This window comes from Lepisma saccharinum, chromosome 21 (assembly GCF_977018435.1).
Source record: "Lepisma saccharinum chromosome 21, izLepSacc3.1, whole genome shotgun sequence".
Lineage (NCBI taxonomy): Eukaryota > Metazoa > Arthropoda > Insecta > Zygentoma > Lepismatidae > Lepisma > Lepisma saccharinum.
This window is the reverse complement of record NC_139249.1, coordinates 23264065-23283157: the sequence shown is the minus strand read 5'-3', so window position 1 is coordinate 23283157 and position 19093 is coordinate 23264065. Positions and strand designations below refer to the sequence as shown.

The following is a 19093-nucleotide window of genomic DNA, read 5'->3' as shown; positions in this document are numbered from 1 at the left end:
TGAAGTGTATGAAAAAGCTACATTTAAGGAAGCTTGCTGGCCATATTCACAGCTGTAATTTAAGTTTTGAAAGTGGGAACCAAAAATCTTTGACATTCGTTTTCCTTTTTCGTAAACCGTTCAAACGAACCAGAAATGTGAGTTGTGAGCAGGTGCCTTTTGTCCGCCAGACAGGGAATTTTTGTACTGAAGAGGGAAACTTTTCGACGTAGCTACTAAACGGGAAATTCGAGATTAGAAAATCCATTGCCATCTGTGTACTTTCGTTAACCACACTTGAGCTTGGAATTTGTTGTTGGCATGTTCACTAGCGTATTCTCCATGAATATGTAGTCACTGTATAGCTATATGTGAATAATGATCAACATTTGATGTGTTTTGTCAAGCAAAACACCACAAATGTCGATATTTTATCGGGGAAATCCCGAACTGCGCATATCAGCTGATAATGTAGTGTTGCTTACTCATAATGTAAAAATATTCCTGCTCATAGAGTGAAACTATCGGTTATCCGCCTACGCTGTGGTTATGATTGTGAAATTACGGTCCTTGTAACTGTGTACATAATCGTAATAATTATCAAATAAGTAATCATTATTGCTATCGCGAAAAATTAATTTATACAGTTTATGCTGCAATACGATAAAAATTACTTCGTTGTTTTAATTTTAATTGTGGCAATGGCAATTTTTTTAACCATCTTGTCTCGTGGTATATTACTTGTTGTCCTTCTATATTCTACGCTTGTTGTGAAACTGTGGACTTCTGATGTAGCAGGACAGGAAGTAGCAGTGGAAATGTAAGCTCTTGGGGAAATGAAGTTGTGGAGAATTTCCTGTTAGTTGGTATCATTGCATGGCATGGGAAAACATGATAAAGGGTTGGAAATTCCGTGTTAATTATTGAAGTGCAAAATAAAGTCTGAATGTTTACCATATAATCTAACATAACGCTTTGACTGCTGTATTGTTACTGTCTTATACAGCTAGTGACTTTACTAACACTGATCAATTTAGAGCGCATTACGAAACTTCAAGTATATGATCATTTTAGTTTAGAAAAGTTCCTCATCCTGCGTGTTCATTTTGTTGTATGGACTTTTCAAAGCTCGTATCACTGCCAGTCCCAAGGATAATACATACATAGGTAATCTTTGTCGTTCCCGTCAATTTGTGATTTTAAAATAATAATTGGGGCGAAGAAGCAAGCTACTACACCAAGTGACTCACGCAGGAATAGCCAAATATTAAGTAGGTATGTTGGAGTGCAAATAAAAAAAAAATAATTGTGAAACTAATTTATGGTTGTTCACAGGTACTCTTTGTTCTCTCACAGCATCGCTCTCATGTGTTCATCAACTTTAATTCATGCATTTTTGTGTTTGTCTTAGTTGGCGGTGTAGTGTTAAATAAAATATTAAAGTAATACAAAACAATTCCTTGTAAAAAAAAAAAAAGGTTAAAAACTTCTCAGAACAGAGGGAGGGTCCATGATTAATCAATTTGTCTACTCTGATCTATTTAGACGTTTGCATATTTTTTTTTTGGATTAGGAGTTATTTTAGAAATTATTGAGAGCGGAAATTTGTTCTAACCAACATATGGGAGAATTTGGGAAACGAAGGATAACATTGTAATGTACCCTGCAATTCCTGGCATATTTCATCTGGTGCTATGGTATTGTGAATGAAAAACTGAAAGTGTAAAGAAAGTCAAGGTGTAAAAGTATATTTATTTCGATAAAGTCCTGACTGTTTATCCAGTAAGAATTTACAATATAGAGGAAGTCTCCAATTTCGTTAATTTTCGGTATACTAACTAGTTTTGGCCTTCTAATCACGAATCTGTTTTAAAAAACCGGGGGCCACGTCTGGAAATTGTACATTTTGATGAAAAATTGTTTGTTAGCGCCAAAAACCATCCATGGGTAGCCCCACAAACCACTGACGTTAGCCCCAAAAACCATCCACGGGTAGCCCCACAAACCATTGACGTTAGCCCCAAAAACCATCCACGGGTAGCCCCACGAACCATTCACACGAGGTTAGGTTAGGCCTGTTAGGTTAGGTTCCATTAGCACTCATTTCACCCCTAAATTCATCGAAAAAATAGGGATTGTACTAGAATTGAACATCATAAATCATTTTCTTGTAAAACAACGGCGTGGTTGGACACAATGACAGGAGATTACATTTTTGTTCGTAAAACTACGCATATACACCTATATATATTAAAAATTCAATCGGCTTGTTTTTCAAATTTTCAGACGTGACCCCTGGTTTTTTTCAACATTCGTGATTAGGAGGTCAAAATTAGTTAGTGTACCGAAAATTAACAAAATTGGAGACTTTCTCTATATTGTAAATTCGCTCCGTTTATCCTTGCCACCACAATGTACTTTTAAAGTTTACCTACACATATATCTCTTACCCTATTCCATTCTTTTGCATTAGTTAGAATTAATTATAATATAATAATAATAATTATTCGATACCCATGCCATGGACATGAAAGTCCTCAATAATTTGTGGAATTGCAACAACATTTTTGTACTTGCACTCATGTTAGAAAATTTATGAAAGTTTATGAATTCACTATAACTACACGTGCAGTTTTGAATTACTATAATAATCAACTGATGGGCCCCTAGGCCGAATGTGCCCTCTCAAGATTTTTGAAAAAATATTATTGTTACGGATTTCAATGTTTTAGGAAACATAAAATAGATTCCAGGGTAGGGAAACCACACCAAAATATGGCCTGCGTAAGTCAAAAACTGCCTATCCTGGACCAATGTATGCATTTTTTATTTGTATGCACACTTCGTAAAACACTTGCAAATGCTAACACTAACAAATCTAGCACTCCTAACCTAACAAAGTAAGTAAAGTTATCAACACAATTAAATGTAACATTTTCTGCTATGCGGTTCCAGTGTGAAATGTGTCAAGTGGCACAGAAGTGATGTGCCACAAACAACCACAGTTGTATCCCACAGCACATTGTTTTAAAAAAAAGGTGTTCTCGGGTTATCAGCCATGTTAAATCGGTGTTAGCTTCCAACGTTTTGAGGGAATATGGAGATGAGAGAAATGTATGTGCTCAAAATGTTGGAAGCTAACGCTGATTTAACCTGGCTGGTAACCCAAGAACACTTTTTCGAATCACGTCGTCAGGAAAGTACACACATAAAGCCAAAAGAAAAAACAAGTAACTTCTAACAGAAATGAAATTGACAAAAATATAACGTTTCTATCAATGTGCAATCATGCTCGCATACAAAATTTGCATGCAGGGATGATAACAGAACCATGTACCCCTACCCAGAAGAATTCATGCACAGAAAGATTACTGTTGCTGCATGAGCACTGTTAGATGTTAGCATTAGATACTCACCACAGTTCTTTTGTAATATGAACTGTAATATAATGTTAGAACATGAAACTTATTTTTCATGTATGTACATATTGCTTGCTTTGTGTAATTATTTCTCTTGTAGTTTATGGTTGTTAACAGTTTTAAATATGTGTTTTGATAGATAACATATCACAAGAACACATGCTCCCTAAATCAGACATTTATTTTTAACATATATCACCACATCATTGTCCCACCCTGTTTTCAGTCCAAAAGCTGGTAAACCATTCATGCCATAACTGTCACTTCAGAGTGTCAGGTAACAAAACCAATGATAGTACTCAGAATCTTTGGACACAGAAGATTAAATTTGGTAAATGTCAGTTATATCGGAGACACATTAAAATCGTACATTTTGTGTTTCGTATGGTTTGTACTTACCAATTGTGTATTGCGGAACATACCATTATGCTTTTTACATGAAAATAACTTCAATTTTTCACATTACAAGTAATTCTTTTGGTTCCTTTCTTCCATTGCGGAACATACGATATGGCACGCACAGCTGTGGATCATCGCGCGTCGTGCTTGTGTTTTGTCAATTTGGAGTGGGTATGCAGTATTTCCAACCTTCTTAACCAAAAAATACCTACTTTCGTGTTCATTATGTCATCGCAAACCATTGACGGAGAGCCCCAAAAACCATTGACGGATAGCCCCAAAAACCATTCATGGATAGCCCCAAAAACCATTCACGATAGCCCCACGGACCATTTCCGGTAAGATTAGGGTAGGTAAGCATAGTTAAAAAAAAAAATTCTCGTAAAAAAAGGCACGTTTGGAAACACTGGCGAGACCGCGTGACTTTTGGAGCTTGCACCATATGAAGGTACATAATGGAAACAACGGCATAATGTTGTCGCTTTGCACAAAATGCAAGTTTATTATATCAAAAGTGCTTATTTCTTGTTGTGCATCATTCTACGTTGAGGAAATACCTCCACGAACTTTCAAAATGCTACAGAAACTCATTTCCGTAAGTAGTTTCTTCTGTAAAAATGAAGAAATGTGTCTCCGATATAACAGACATTTACCTTAAATTTTTGTTGAGTACTTCACAACACTATAGTAAATTTTCTCAAGTGCAATATTTCGACTATAATGCACAAATCAATAACATCTAATATATTATTTTTTTCATACCAGAAAAATGTTTGCTAAACTGTTGCAAAGAAATGATGTGTGCTGATTTGGACTATTCAATTTTAACATATATTCACAGGTATTCCGTGCATTTTATTCATCGTGCACCAAAGACAGTTTACCTAGTAATAAAAGGTAATGCTGGCACAATGTTTTCTTTAAAAAAGAAGTTTCATATATCTGTAGTTGTCGCACCCCACAGTTTTGCAACAAAATCTTCATCGATTATGTGGTGAAATATGGTAGTTTGGTCAATGTTACAGTTATAACAATGGGTAAATTTAACTCCAACAAAAGCAGCAGTTATACAATGAATTTTGTCAATAATGTTACATTGTTGGAACATAACATGTTAACTGTGGAACAAGCCATCTGTTTTCTTTTCTTTATTTATTTTTGTTTTAAAGCAAATTGAGAATAAGATGGCATGAACATGATTTAAACATTGAAAAATTTAGACTGAAGAACAGATTTGTAAGCTCACATCATTGAAAAGAAGCATGCGATTAAAATGAAAAAATATTTTAACCCTTTGAAGAAGTTTTCTCGGGCAATCAGCCAGGTGATTTCCGGATAGGCTTCCGAGAGCTAACTTCACTCTCATCTTCAGGGATACCAACCCTTTGTTGGTATACGTGTGAACGCAGTGCTCACCCTAGGATGTAATTGTAATTTTTTTAGGTGGAGATCATGGTATCACTTTCAGTCTTGTGTAGCTGTCTCTTGTAATGTCTGTGGCCAGACGATATTAGCTGTAGGTCATAGCACTGCTCTGTGTAGACATGCCATTTTGATGACAGTTCGTGTTTTGTGAGTGGCACGGTCACACGTATACCAATGGTGTAACCATTCTTTTCAATTACCGTTCCCATCGAATTCGTATTTTTCACTATTTTTTGTCTAGATTGTTTGGTAATTATTTTGTTATTTGTATCCATTCACTTATTACTGCAAATATTTCTCACCAAATGAACTCTGAAGTGTGATATTTGTTATGAATGAAGAACAGCAGATCCGAACATGTATTCCTGAAGCAAGTAATAAAGAAAGATAATACCTGGGCACAATACTTGACTCTCAGGGTTATGAGATAATGTTGAACATTGAAACTTGATCATGATAGCCACACTAATCCATCTCCCTATGAAGATGAACATATATTACTTGTCCCTTCCCTCGATTATATTGGTCGTGATGAAATTACGAGGTGGAGTGTACATCTCACTCTTCAACAAGTAATAAATTTTGGATTTTATTACCAATGTTATGCAAATTAGTTAACATCAAAAGTTAATTCCAAATAAAATTATAAAATATTGTTATATTTTTCTTGATACTTTGTACCATAATATGTAATCATTAATGTCGCAATACAAGAAAGTATTTGTTATTGTAGTATAATACATAAGAAAAATGTTAATTTCAAAAAGTTATATACATTTTAACAAAAATATGTATAAAATATATTAATGTAATTGAATTAATTGAATATAAAAAAAAATATTAGAAAAAATGAAATGCCACGCTCTACCAACCACGTTACTCTGGAACAAGTCTACCAATGGAGGGTTAAAAAGAGTAATGTGGGATGGGTGGGGGTGTGGATTTAAATGAGTTGGTGTGTTGATTCATTGTAGAACAACACTGGAAGAAAATAAATAAGACTGGTAATATAGACTCTTCTTCACAAGTGGGGTAAGCCACCACATTTGAAATTTATTCCAATAGGAGAGATGAAGAAACTTTGTAGAAATTAAAATGATTTTTGAATTACCTGATGATATTTGGGGTTCATAATTAAAATTTGATAAGATTTTCAGTTAAAAAGAAAAGCAGATTGCCTGTTTCGCAGTTAAATTGTTAAGACACCTACAATGAACATTATTTACAAGATTCATTGTGTGGCAATAAAAAACTCCTTACATTACATTGTAGCAGAGGCATTTTAGTGAACCACACAAAACAAATAAACAATGCAATAAAAAACACATTAAAATATGTTCCAAGTTTTCAACTCCCATCTCCGGAATAACCCTCAGGCCTGCTTAAAGTGAGCTTACAGAGAAAACAATAGATTTGCAGCTAAAACTTAACATCAACCCACTTCAGGTTCTAGATTTATACATAAAAATTCCAACCTGGAGAAAAATAAAACATTGGATACAACTTTGTTAGAAGAACCTTGTACTTAAGGTGAAGAGTGATAGTTTTGAAGCAGGTATGCATTTTTTTCAATATAGTTGATTATTAAGCCAGATACGATCTGCAAAAAAATATGATGAATAACACTGCCCAACACACGTTTTGGTGCCTCAAATGTTAGTTCTGTTTGTGTGTATATTTGTCCTGCTGATTCCAAAAATGGTACCAGTTTCCCCCCACCAGCTCTATTTTTTTTTAGATATAGTACATATGTCATATGTCACTCTTCATTCTGCTCGCCCATAATAAATGTATAAAAATCAGGACATTTTAATTTGTTTTTTTTTTAAATTAATATATTTTAAGCATGAATATAACACTTTAAAAATTGAAATAAAAATGTAATACCTGAAAATCTACTTATTTCATACCAAAAGCACAGATTTATGATGTAAACTTTCCAGTCATTCGACACAAGAACTTCCTTTTGTAAGACTTCTGGAGAGTGGGATCTACCAGAACAATCCTCCATAAGATTCCAACAATAGTCTGCCGTCATGCGTGCATCCCATCTTCCATGGTTTTTATATCCTGGTGAAATCTTTCACCCTGCTCTTCGCTTAAGTCACCAACGTCCCTGGAAAGCATTCTAAGTGACTGTGCAGATAATGGAGTTAACACTCTGTTGGAATGAAAGAGCATATCCTGTACTAATTGTGTGTTGTTGACTGCCTTATTGTTGCCAAGAAAGTTTTTCTCAAGAATAAATGAAGAGCAGGCACATGATTCGATTTCGTTCAGTGATGATATGAAATGTGGGTCATTCTTAACCATCTTCAAGTCTACACAAATCACCCATTGATGTTCGTTCTTAGTACTTTATCTTTTCCAAGACTAAAGATATAGTTTTGTACTTTTGTTTGTCCGATTGGAGTAGAACCATGTTTTTTTCCGTTACTTAAAATAACACATTTCAAACTACGTTTTGAACTGCCAATGAAAAGACATCAATGACTTGGTTATATTCTGAAAGACCAATTTTCTTCAGAAGGCTTCCGATGTCATTGCAGAATACCAAGTTGTTGTCTTCGGTAACAAATGACAGCAAATCTTTTTCTCTTTTTCGATAAATGTGATTTTCGTTCCAGATTGAAGTACTTTCTTTTCCTTTACTATGGTGGCAAGCAATTCCAAAGAATCCTTAAAAAGATTTAAGTCCATTACCAATTACTCAATTCATTGTAGTCAAAACGTTCATTATGTGAAGTTTTTTTTTGGAAATCACTGTCACTTCCCCCACTTTCTTTACCTGTGTGATATCAGACATGCAAGACTCATCCCCTGAGAGCTGTGGTAGTTCACGGAAAGGTGGGACGGGTACTAGATCCGAGTGCGGAACATGTCTCCTGACTGAAGCGCTTATTTCAATTGGTGCCTTTGATATTAACAACAAGAAATAACAGCCATCGAAATGTCTATGTGGACCTGAGCCAGTGATGGCATCATAGTGGGGCAGGGAGGGGGGGGGGATGCCACAGTTCGCAGCCAAATGTGTGGATGAAAAAGCCAGTCTGGTTCCAAAGGAGATCAGTTGGCAACAGTGCTCCCCAGTTGCCGCAGAGAAGAACTTCAGAGAAATTGTCCCTTTAAGTTCTGATAATAAGATGAACTAAAAGTAGTAAGGAAACTGCAAGTAGGCCTAACATTTTGAATTGCCCTCCCAGGAAGAAAAATTATGATCATTTACAATGAATAGGTAATCCATATATATTAGGTCAAAAGAAATTTGGTATCTCTGCACTAAGATTCGCTTACAAAAAAAATATACAGGGTGGCTCAATAAGTCACTTAACACCCCCAGTACAAGGCCACTGCAGCGCGCAACATGGAAATGGTGATGACCAATCGTTATCAGGCCAAGGGGGAACCACATTGATTTCACCCACATGGTCGGTGGCCATCTTGATGTCCGCCATCTTGAATTCAACTTCAGAATTTTAAATGGGAAGGGGGTCGTGCGACATATTAAAATGGGCTAGAATTTCACGAGAAATGCAATGGTGAAGGTTTTTTCGACGTATCTTTAACCAGTAAAAAGTTATGACTGAATTCTTGTACCAATTTGCTCCTTTTCGAGGTGTTAGAAAAAATGCCTTAAAATTTGTTTAGCGCTTCGGTAATGCATCGAGATCAAAGTGACGTCTATGGAGAGACGTTCGCATGCCATTGCACATTATTTTAATCGGATACATCCATGAAGAGCTGTGCATTATGAATGGTTGTAGCGAACAATTTACAGTGTGACGCTTCCATTGAATTAAAAGTTCTTCACAGTGACAAGGCTAATGTTTATGTTCATAAGGAAGTTCATAAACAGAATATTCGATGATTTTTATCTGATAACTAACTTTGGACAGAAACGGGTTCATAACGTTCCCATAAGTGTTCTGGTGTTCTTCCCTATTGAAAAAACTCTGTAAAAAGTACCTTCTTCCATAAGCAAGGATGAAAAAAAACTGTTTATTTAACAAATCCAAGTAGCCCTAAGCATTTAAGGTTCCGTGGATGGAAAATTGACTAACCAATCGTGTTCCACACAGCACGCCACACCATTAACTTACCAACACTAACCATTCAGCTTTGATCTGTCGAAAATGGGTTATCAGATAAAAATCATCGAATATTCTGTTTATGAACTTCCTTATGAACATAAACATTAGCCTTGTCACTGTGATGGACTTTTAATTCAATGGAAGCGTCACACTGTAAATTGTTCGCGACAACCATTCATAATGAGCAGCTCTTCATGGATGTATCCGATTAAAATAATGTGCAATGGCATGCGAACGTCTCTCCATAGACGTCACTTTGATCTCGATGCATTACCGAAGCGCTAAACAAATTTTAAGGCATTTTTCTAACACCTCGAAAAGGAGCAAATTGGTAAAAGAATTCAGTCATAACTTTTTACTGGTTAAAGATAGGTCGAAAAAACCTTCACCATTGCATTTCTCGTGAAATTCTAGCCCATTTTGATATGTCGCACGACCCCCTTCCCATTTAAAATTCTGAAGTTGAATTCAAGATGGCGGACATCAAGATGGCCGCCGACCGTGTGGGTGGCGTCAATGTGGTTCCCCCTTGGCCAGATAACGATTGGTCATCGCCAATTTCAAATTCCATGCCGCAGTGGCCTTGTACTGAGGGTGTTAAGTGACTTATTGAGCCACCCTGTATATGGAGCTGTAAAAATATTTTCTGTGGAGAACCAATGTAATTGAATAGGAAGCCAAAGTCAACCTGTCGTGGCTTCAGATTTTTGGAACATTTTATCCCTTCTTAGAGTATACCTGAAGTAACGAGTACATGAAATTATTTTGTGAGAAATTTGGAAAAAGAAAGTATTTGTATAGAGTATGTGTTCTGCCTTACTTCAGCGCATAATATGAGGGACGTTCATAAAGTAATAATTTTTGCTTTTTACTTGCGTGCTTATTTCAAGGATTTGCACTGTGGGGAAGCCTTTGGTCTTTCAGCTATCGGATTGGTACACATTAAGCACATAGAAGTTCTATGGAACACCACTAGATGATTTGAAAACCAAGATGGTGCAGCCCATGGAGCCAGTTAAAGTTTGAGGTGTGATTGACCTTTTGTTCTTGAAAGAAAAAATTGCAAAAGAAATCCACGATGAACTTATGGCTGTGTACATCATATGACACAGTGGTAAGGTGCATAGAAGGTTTCAGTGATGCAACAAGTCTGCAAGATGAAGAATGCGGGTGGCAACCTTCTTGGAGGAACCCAAAATTGTGAGGAAAGTGGAGTCCCTCATGCTTGCAGACTGCCCATTCTGCTCAGGAGACTGTGACTCATGCAGGTACTTTGGGCTTCGAAATTCTCCATTACCCTCCATATTTCCTGGATTTTGCACCCAGGGACTTCTTATTCTTTCCAGAAATGAAGAAGCCTCTGCAGCAGAAGCATTTCCATGATGATCATGACAACATCATTGCTGTGGTAAATTACTTCCTGGACAGTGAGATAAATGACTTCTTCAGCAATGGCATCTGCAAGTTGGTACATGATGGGAGTTGTGTCACTTTGGGTGGAGTTTTTGTGAATAAACTCATGTGCGTTACTGTATTCTTTCTTGGCAATAATTATTACTTTATGAATGTCCCTCATACAGATGTATTCTATCATCAGCCCTTAGTTTGCAAATGCAACTTGTAAATTTCTTACTTAATGTTATTCCAAGGTAGCAAGTATGTTTTCAACTTTGTCACATTGATGCAATATACCGTGCGTCCATTTCGATCTGCAGCCGAGAGATCGGGAGAAGCGTGGCGGGCGGCGCTGACGGAGAAGCCGACATTTGCGGCCTGTAATGCCCGCTTATTTTTATAGACATATGCAGACATTTATATAAATATTGCAAAACGATCACTAACCTGTGTTATAACACGCAAAAGTTCTTCTGTAATTCATCCAAGTTCTGCTCTTATATACACAAATAAATACGCTTTAGAAACAATGTTAAGAGCCACAGATAAAAAAGCATTTTAATCATGGTTTTGATCAGTAACGTCCTGCTTAAGTTTATATCCTTAAAAGAGTTTTGTGGCGATGGGAATCGTTTGGAGGTTTCGAATGTGCAACACTGTATCAGGATTACACTGCAGACGAAACCGATAAAAGTGAATGGTTTTCGTGAGCTTCCTCGCAATCCGAAATATCCGAGATCGAGTTTTTTGTTCCTTCGCGACTAGATGAAGACAGAGTTATAAATATAGTGGCGAGCAATGTAAACCAAGAGCGTGTTAATTTCGTACTATGCGCAAGAGTGTTATTCTTGGTTACTTGCAGTTACTTGTTTGTGTTATTGTAGTGCGTATGTGTGACGTGTCAGTGAGACGATTGGAATGCCAGCCGCAAGATTCACGTTAGAACAAAGATTTTTTTATGTATGACACGTACCTACGTGAAAACAAACTCGTGTAGAGACGTGTGTAGGTAATTTGTACAGAAATTCCCATGCGTTTCAACTCCACACAGAGATACGGTTAGATATCTTGTCCATAAATTACGAGAAACTGTATCGTTAAATTTTAAAACACCTAAGCAAAAACGACAGATTCTAACCGAAGCAAAACTCGATGATATTGGTGCAGCGTTAGAACGTTCTCCAAACAAACCTCTACGCCGCGTTTCACAAGAGGTTGGCGTGTCAAAATCATCGGCACATACAGTCACTAAGCTACTAAAATTAAAACCATACTCTTATAACACAGGTTAGTGCTCGTTTTGCAATATTTATATAAATGAATGCATATGTCCATAAAAATAAGCGGGCATTTCAGGCCGCAAATGTCGGCATCTCCGTCAGTGCCGCCCGCCACGCTTCTCCCGATCTCTCGGCTGCAGATCGAAATGGACGCACGGTATTAAGTGCCAATTTGCACCATTTCACCCTTTCAGTTTTGAACACTGATACATATATTTTTTTCTTTTTCTTTCAGATCCTGGTAAGCCATGTCTTTTTTGCCAGTTGGTCTAAGTGTATCAACGCATGGTGGCGTTGCCAGCAATGCTTCTCGCCTTTACTATAACAGGATATTGGGTGTACCGGAAGAATTTGAAGACAAGCGCCGTTTTGCATTGGTGTATTTGTTCACAAGAGCGGTGCAAGGTTTGGAGAATGCCACCTCAACAGAATTTCAACATTGGATTTTGGTGCTTGACTTTGGCAATGGTAGTTACAGAACAATAGAAGGTAAGTAAGTATTTAAAAAAAAAGAAAAGAAAAAAAAGTAAAGTGCTCCCCTGTGCTTAGCACCACGCCATGAAGGCGTATAGGGGGTGTGGGGGTAACGCCCCACACTTTCTTGATCTGGTCGTGAGTAGGGGTGATGTGATCAGCATCATGCCCCTGACCGCCTTTACCCCCCAGGGTTTCCCCCAGGTACCCAATGTTATTCGACGCTGGGTGGGCGCCGGGGCCACTTCCAAGGTTAGAAAAGTTCCCGGAGTTACAGAACAATAGAAGGTAAGTGAGTATTTAAAAAAAAAAGTAAGTATTTGCTGTTTATTTTTAGTAGACACTTTTTTTTGTATTTTCATATTAGATATTGCATTCCAGTTGTTATACTTAATATCAACACATGGAAGTTAACGTAAAATTCTATTTTTTACACAAGTTTTAGTGAAAAATGCAAGCTCAACCAGGACTCGAATCTCGGTCTCTGGCTTACTCCTCCACTTCTGTACCAACTGAGCTCTTGAGTCAGCAGCCATTGTTTTTTTTCCTGATAAGTGGTTGACAAATCTACCACTGGTAACACACCAGAAGCGAAAACTAGGGAAAAATAAACTTGGTGCGGTAGCTCAGTTGAAAGAGCAATGCACTCTATGCCATAGACCTCAGTAGAAGGCCTGAACGAACCTGCATTTTTTTTGCTGGAATTTGTAGGCCCCTCCTGTGTGTGCCAAAATGTAAGATCATGGTGATATTAGGCATAAATTAAGTGTATGGATGAATGATATTATCTGAAAATGCTTAAAGAATTTTTATTGTTCCCCAGTTTTTTGCCATGTGTTAAGATCGAGGATTACATGTAGCCTATAGGCAGTTTCTTTTTAATGTACATATTTTAAAAGTCCTTCTTTTCAGTTATATAACATTACTTGTGTGTGAGAGGTAAAAAAAGGTAAAGGTAAAGTGTTCCCCTGTGCATAGCACCACACCATGAAGGCGTATAGGGGGTGTGGGGGTAACGCCCCACACTTTCTTGATCCGGTCGTGAATGTGGGTGATGTGATCAGCATCACGCCCCTGACCGCCTTCACCCCCCAGGGTTTCCCCCAGGTACCCATTTTATTCGACGCTGGGTGGGCGCCGGGGCCGCTTCCACCGTTAGAAAAGTTCCCGGATTTGAACCGGCCGGGAATCGAACCCGGGACCTTGAGCATGGTAGTCAGACGCGTTACTGACTGAGCCACCACGGCCACACTTGTGTGTGAGAGTGTTCATCATATAGTGCATGCAGTGGCATACTTCGTAGGTCAAAATTATAATCATTTAAAGCATGTTAATAACAATTCCTGTATTGATTAAACTAATTTTATGCAGGATGGTTATAAATCGGAAGTGGATTTTTCTGTTGCTTCAGAAGTCGGCTAAACTCCATTCAAGTGCCAACATATGGTTGCAATGTAATCTGCAGTCTTATTTCACATAAAAATGCTTAATTGTACTTTAGCACATTTAACATATTTTTAGGGAAAGCATAATATGTACATATTTTAGATATTCCAGACAAAATAATATTTCCGAACACCTATTATGGGAGTTAACACATAAAATAGACAAAACACATAGTCGATTTGTAAATTACTATCCTATTCGGGACTCCAGAACAAATAATTCTGAAATTTTGCCTGTGTTGTGAATGGATGTTTACAAAGCAATTTGAGGTTCCTGTCTGCAAATCTAAGCATTTGTGTGACATGATAAAAAAAAAAAGGATCCACACAACTGCTTTTCGAAACAGTGAACGACATAAGTGCAGTTCAAAGGAAATTTGACTTTTTAGCAGGGATGCATATGGGAGTGCTTTGAGACAAATTCCATAATCTGTTTGGGGTGAAAAAAAAAGAGGGTACCAAAAACTGTGTAAAGATTGATTTGCTTTATTTTACTTCGCTTTTTGTGCCACTTTTGGCTAATTTGCGAAGATTGGGATGAGTGATGATATGATGAGATTGATGAATGGACACTCACAAACATCCATGCTCAGGCTGGGATTCGAACCCAGGATCACTGAAAAACTATGTAAAGTTGTCTACTTTCTGAGTGAGCATGTACGTGATATTGATGCATGAGATCTCCCACTTTAAAATGCATGACCGACGACTATATGTGATGTGGAAAGATTGTTTTCTCAAGACAAGACATTATTGCTCAGAGATAATTGGCTTGCATTTTCAATGGATAATTTGGAAATGTGTTTATTGTAATAAATAGAAATCAAGAAGCATCTAACGTCCTGATACATGAATTAAAAACAACACACTATTGAAGCAACCATTATATTTTTGCAAATGATAGAGCAACAGTAAGAGTTTGCATCGACATCGACCAAACATATTTGACACCTTGGTGGTAAGGTAGGGAACCTTAGTACGAAGATGGCTACCGTACAAGATAAAGCTATGTGCGTTCTTTGATTTCATGAAACCAAAATATGTAATAACTGTTCAAAGATGTACAAGTGTAATCCTCCTAGTAAAGACTCATAAAACATTGGTATCAACAATTTAAGGATAGGCATAGGAAAGGTGCTGGCAGACCACCAGTCTGTCTCTGAAGTCATGAGGAATCAAGTGAGAGAGACACTTTTACAAGAACCCTGGGTAAATTGACTCGTCGCACGTTTTGTAAATAAAACTATTCAGGAAGATTTATTAAACACAAGAAACTAAATATGGGTACTTTATGTAGTTCTTTCTTTATTTGCTCTTGAAATGTGCTCAATAATTTATAACCACCTTGGGAATTTTTACCCACATGCACATTCTTATGGGTTAAAAAGGTTAATAATAGTACAGGGTGGCTCAATAAGTCACTTAACACCCCCAGTACAAGGCCACTGCAGCGCGCAACATGGAAATGGTGATGACCAATCGTTATGAGGCCAAGGGTAAACCACATTGACGCCACCCACACGGTCGGCGGCCATCTTGATGTCCGCCATCTTGAATTCAACTTCAGAATTTTAAAAGGGAAGGGGGTTGTGCGACATATCAAAATGGGCTAGAATTTCACGAGAAATGCAATGGTGAAGGTTTTTTCGACGTATCTTTAACCAGTAAAAAGTTATGACTGAATTCTTTTACCAATTTGCTCCTTTTCGAGGTGTTAGAAAAATGCCTTAAAATTTGTTTAGCGCTTCGGTAATGCATCGAGATCAAAGTGACGTCTAGGGAGAGACGTTCGCATGCCATTGCACACGATTTTAATCGGATACATCCATGAAGAGCTGCGCATTATAAATGGTTGTCGCGAACAATTTACAGTGTGACGCTTCCATTGAATTAAAAGTCCTTCACAGTGACAAGGCTAATGTTTATGTTCATAACGAAGTTCATAAACAGAATATGCGACCATTGTCATCTGATAACTAACTTTGGACAAAAACTGGTTCATAACGTTCCCATAAGTGTTCTGGTGTTCTTCCCTATTGAAAAAACTCTGTAAAAAGTACCTTCTTCCATAAGCAAGGATGAAAAAAACTGTTTATTTAACAAATCCAAGTAGCCCTAAGCATTTAAGGTTTCGTTGATGGAAAATTGACTAACCAATCGTGTTCCACACAGCACGCCACACCATTAACTTACCAACACTAACCATTCAGCTTTGATCTGTCGAAAATGGGTTATCAGATAAAAAGCATCGAATATTCTGTTTATAAACTTTCTTCTGAACATAAACATTAGCCTTGTCACTGTGAAGGACTTTTAAGTCACTGTGAAGGACTTTTAATTCAATGGAAGCGTCACGCTGTAAATTGTTCGCAACAACCATTTATAATGCGCAGCTCTTCATGGATGTATCCGATTAAAATCGTGTGCAATGGCATGCGAACGTCTCTCCATAGACGTCACTTTAATCTCGATGCATTACCAATGCGCTAAACAAATTTTAAGGCATTTTTCTAACACCTCGAAAAGGAGCAAATTGGTACAATAATTCAGTCATAACTTTTTACTGGTTAAAGATACGTCGAAAAAACCTTCACCATTGCATTTCTCGTGAAATTCTAGCCCATTTTGATATTTCACACGACCCCCTTCCCATTTAAAATTCTGAAGTTGAATTCAAGATGGCGGACATCAAGATGGCGGACATCAAGATGGCCGCCGACCGTGTGGGTGGCGTCAATGTGGTTCCCCCTTGGCCAGGCAATGATTGGTCATCGCCATTTTCACATTCCATGCCGCAGTGACCTTGTACTGAGGGTGTTAAGTGACTTATTGAGCCATCCTGTATGTAGACAGTTCATAATATATGGGTCAGTCAGTGGAAAAGTGGTCACCTCGTATATCTCAACATGTAGATGCCGTGGCTCCACAAAACTCCTGTTACTGGAAGGGGGTTCCGTTGTCACCCGGTAGATGCCTTCCACCACCAGGAAATGCACGACTGCTTGCTGCTCTTCCTTACTGGCCTCCATGATGTACCGGATGTCAAGTCCCTGCACATCTGCACTTCACACGGCTCACACTCACACTGCTTCACACAAGCATGTGATGTGACTGCCACGTGCAGGACAACAACAGAACTCCCTTCCAGTGGAAAATATGTCATGAAGCTGCAGCATCTACACGTTTAGATATGCGAGGTGACTTATTTTCCACTGACTAACCTTTATATTTTTCCCTTTTGGCAGTGTAGCTTTTAACCTTTCAGGCACAATGTGAAATAAATTTTCACACAGTGAGTGGAGTTATCTGCTTTGTATCAATAAACTGGTATGCCATTTCAGCCTAAAGCAATAGTGTGATTAATTATTCTTAATAAGTTTATGGATTCTACCATTGGAGTACTCATGGCCTTGTGAACAGTGTGAATATTTATCAAAAGCTATCAGAGATTGTAGTTTATTGGCAATATATTTTTTTCCCTCTTAGGTTTATGTGATTTAAACAGCAGCACTTTACAAGGTTCTTACAAGAAGCATAGGCCTATGGAAGAGGGCAAGTATGAACTTTTAGGGTCAGTGTTCATGTCACCAGCGGAAGTTAAGAAAATCGCTGAAGGGAATGAGCTCAATGGTAAACCATACCTTACAATGTTGCAGAACTGTCAGGAGTGGGTGAAGAAAGCTGCCTCCAAACTTGGGTGGACCGTTCGACAACACATGGCATTTTTTAAAACTATTAAGGAGGAGCGGCCATTTTTTGCTCATGCAAGTAACTTCATTGTGGATAGCTACAATGGATATTGTGCAACTTCAAATAATGCACTTAATAAATCTATGCCTCCTCAGGATTAACTTACAAACCAGACAAGGGTTTTATGGAAGTGTCAAGCTGTTATCTTACAACTTAGAGTACAACATACTCATGAAGGAAATGCAAATTTATCAAACATACAATGAAAATGAAGGGTTAAATGGATAAGAACCTTTCAGCCATATACTTCCATGATGTAACTGTTAAATAAAGACTGTTAATCTACTTAAATAAAGACTGCTAACCTACAAAATGTGCATTCTATCATTTGCTTGTAGCATTTCATGCTTACTGTTTGCATATTGTGTGTCCTTGTTCATTTTAAACTTCACCTAATTTTCCAGTCATTCAAAATAGATAAATGTGTCATAGATAGTAGTGAATCATGTGAAACTAGGCACCCACTGGCCTCCATGGGCATCGCCAGATATTTTTATTATGGGGGGGGGGGTCCAGCCTTTGCCAAAGCTTGAATAGAAATAATAATTATATTATTATTACCATGTTTATTGGTATTGTTATGCAATAATATAACCATAAAATAAATACTATTTAATTATAAATTTTGTATTGAGGTACTTTTCTACTGGATTCACCAGATGAGCGAATTTTAAGCACAATAGTTTTTCATTGCATTTTTACATTTCATACAGTCAGTGTATTGAAATACACAGTAATTCTACTTTCTTATTAACTTTTACTCTCCTCGTTCAAGAAAAAGGTTTTAAAGTGAGGAGAAAGTTTTGGTCACAACGTTTTTATTGTGTAACCTTTCTTGTAAAACACTAATTTTCGTAATTTTATAAATTGTGGAACCATTTATGCTTTGTTCTAAATGGTAGAATATGAAACCATAATCTGGTTCCCGTATCTTATGCTCAAGCAAGCCCGTAGCCAGGGGAGGCTCAGCCTTCTTGACATTGGGTAAAACTATTTTGTATAATTTGTTTGCAGTGAAGGGCGAAAATATAGATAGCAGATATTATTTTACTCACAACTTTGGTGAAGAATAAAATCACAGAAAATGAACAGCAGCTATTACATTCGTTCTCTTGTTTATTAGCAGAATTCAAAGTAGCGGGAAAGTATTTAGATGATTGTCCAGACTTTAGAAAGTTCTTCCATAGGGAAGCATCTTTATCTCTACCATCGCTGTCCTTCTTGCAGCCTCCCATTTAAACAGAAATCTGCAACTTTGACGTTGTTATCCCTATTCTTTCCACATCTGCGTCAAAGGTCAACAGCTCCCAAGTTTTGGGAACAAAGAGAAGTTTTATTGCTTCGGCCGGTGGGTAGAATGTAAGGTAGGCACTATGATTGAATCTTGTGCTTTTTTTTTCTTTTCTGGATTATCAAAAATAGTGTGGAGTGTCTAG

General features: G+C 37.5%; 2 protein-coding genes across 3 annotated transcripts in view; one reads left to right on the top strand and one right to left on the bottom strand.

The window, feature by feature from the left end:
• LOC146004095 (uncharacterized) overlaps positions 1-19093 on the bottom strand; it is a 93679-nt gene that overhangs the window by 57356 nt on the left and 17230 nt on the right. The window lies entirely within an intron of this gene.
• LOC146003945 (uncharacterized) lies at positions 1039-17970 on the top strand. 2 transcript variants are annotated; one of them, XM_083142458.1, is made up of 3 exons: positions 1039-1250; positions 12224-12477; positions 17394-17970. In XM_083142458.1, the coding sequence occupies exons 2-3, from the start codon at positions 12237-12239 to the stop codon at positions 17756-17758; spliced, it is 606 nt and encodes a 201-aa protein (XP_082998584.1). In that variant the 5' UTR covers positions 1039-1250; positions 12224-12236; the 3' UTR covers positions 17759-17970. The 2 variants fall into 2 exon arrangements, with proteins under 2 accessions (XP_082998584.1, XP_082998583.1); XM_083142457.1 differs by having other exon boundaries at positions 1042-1254.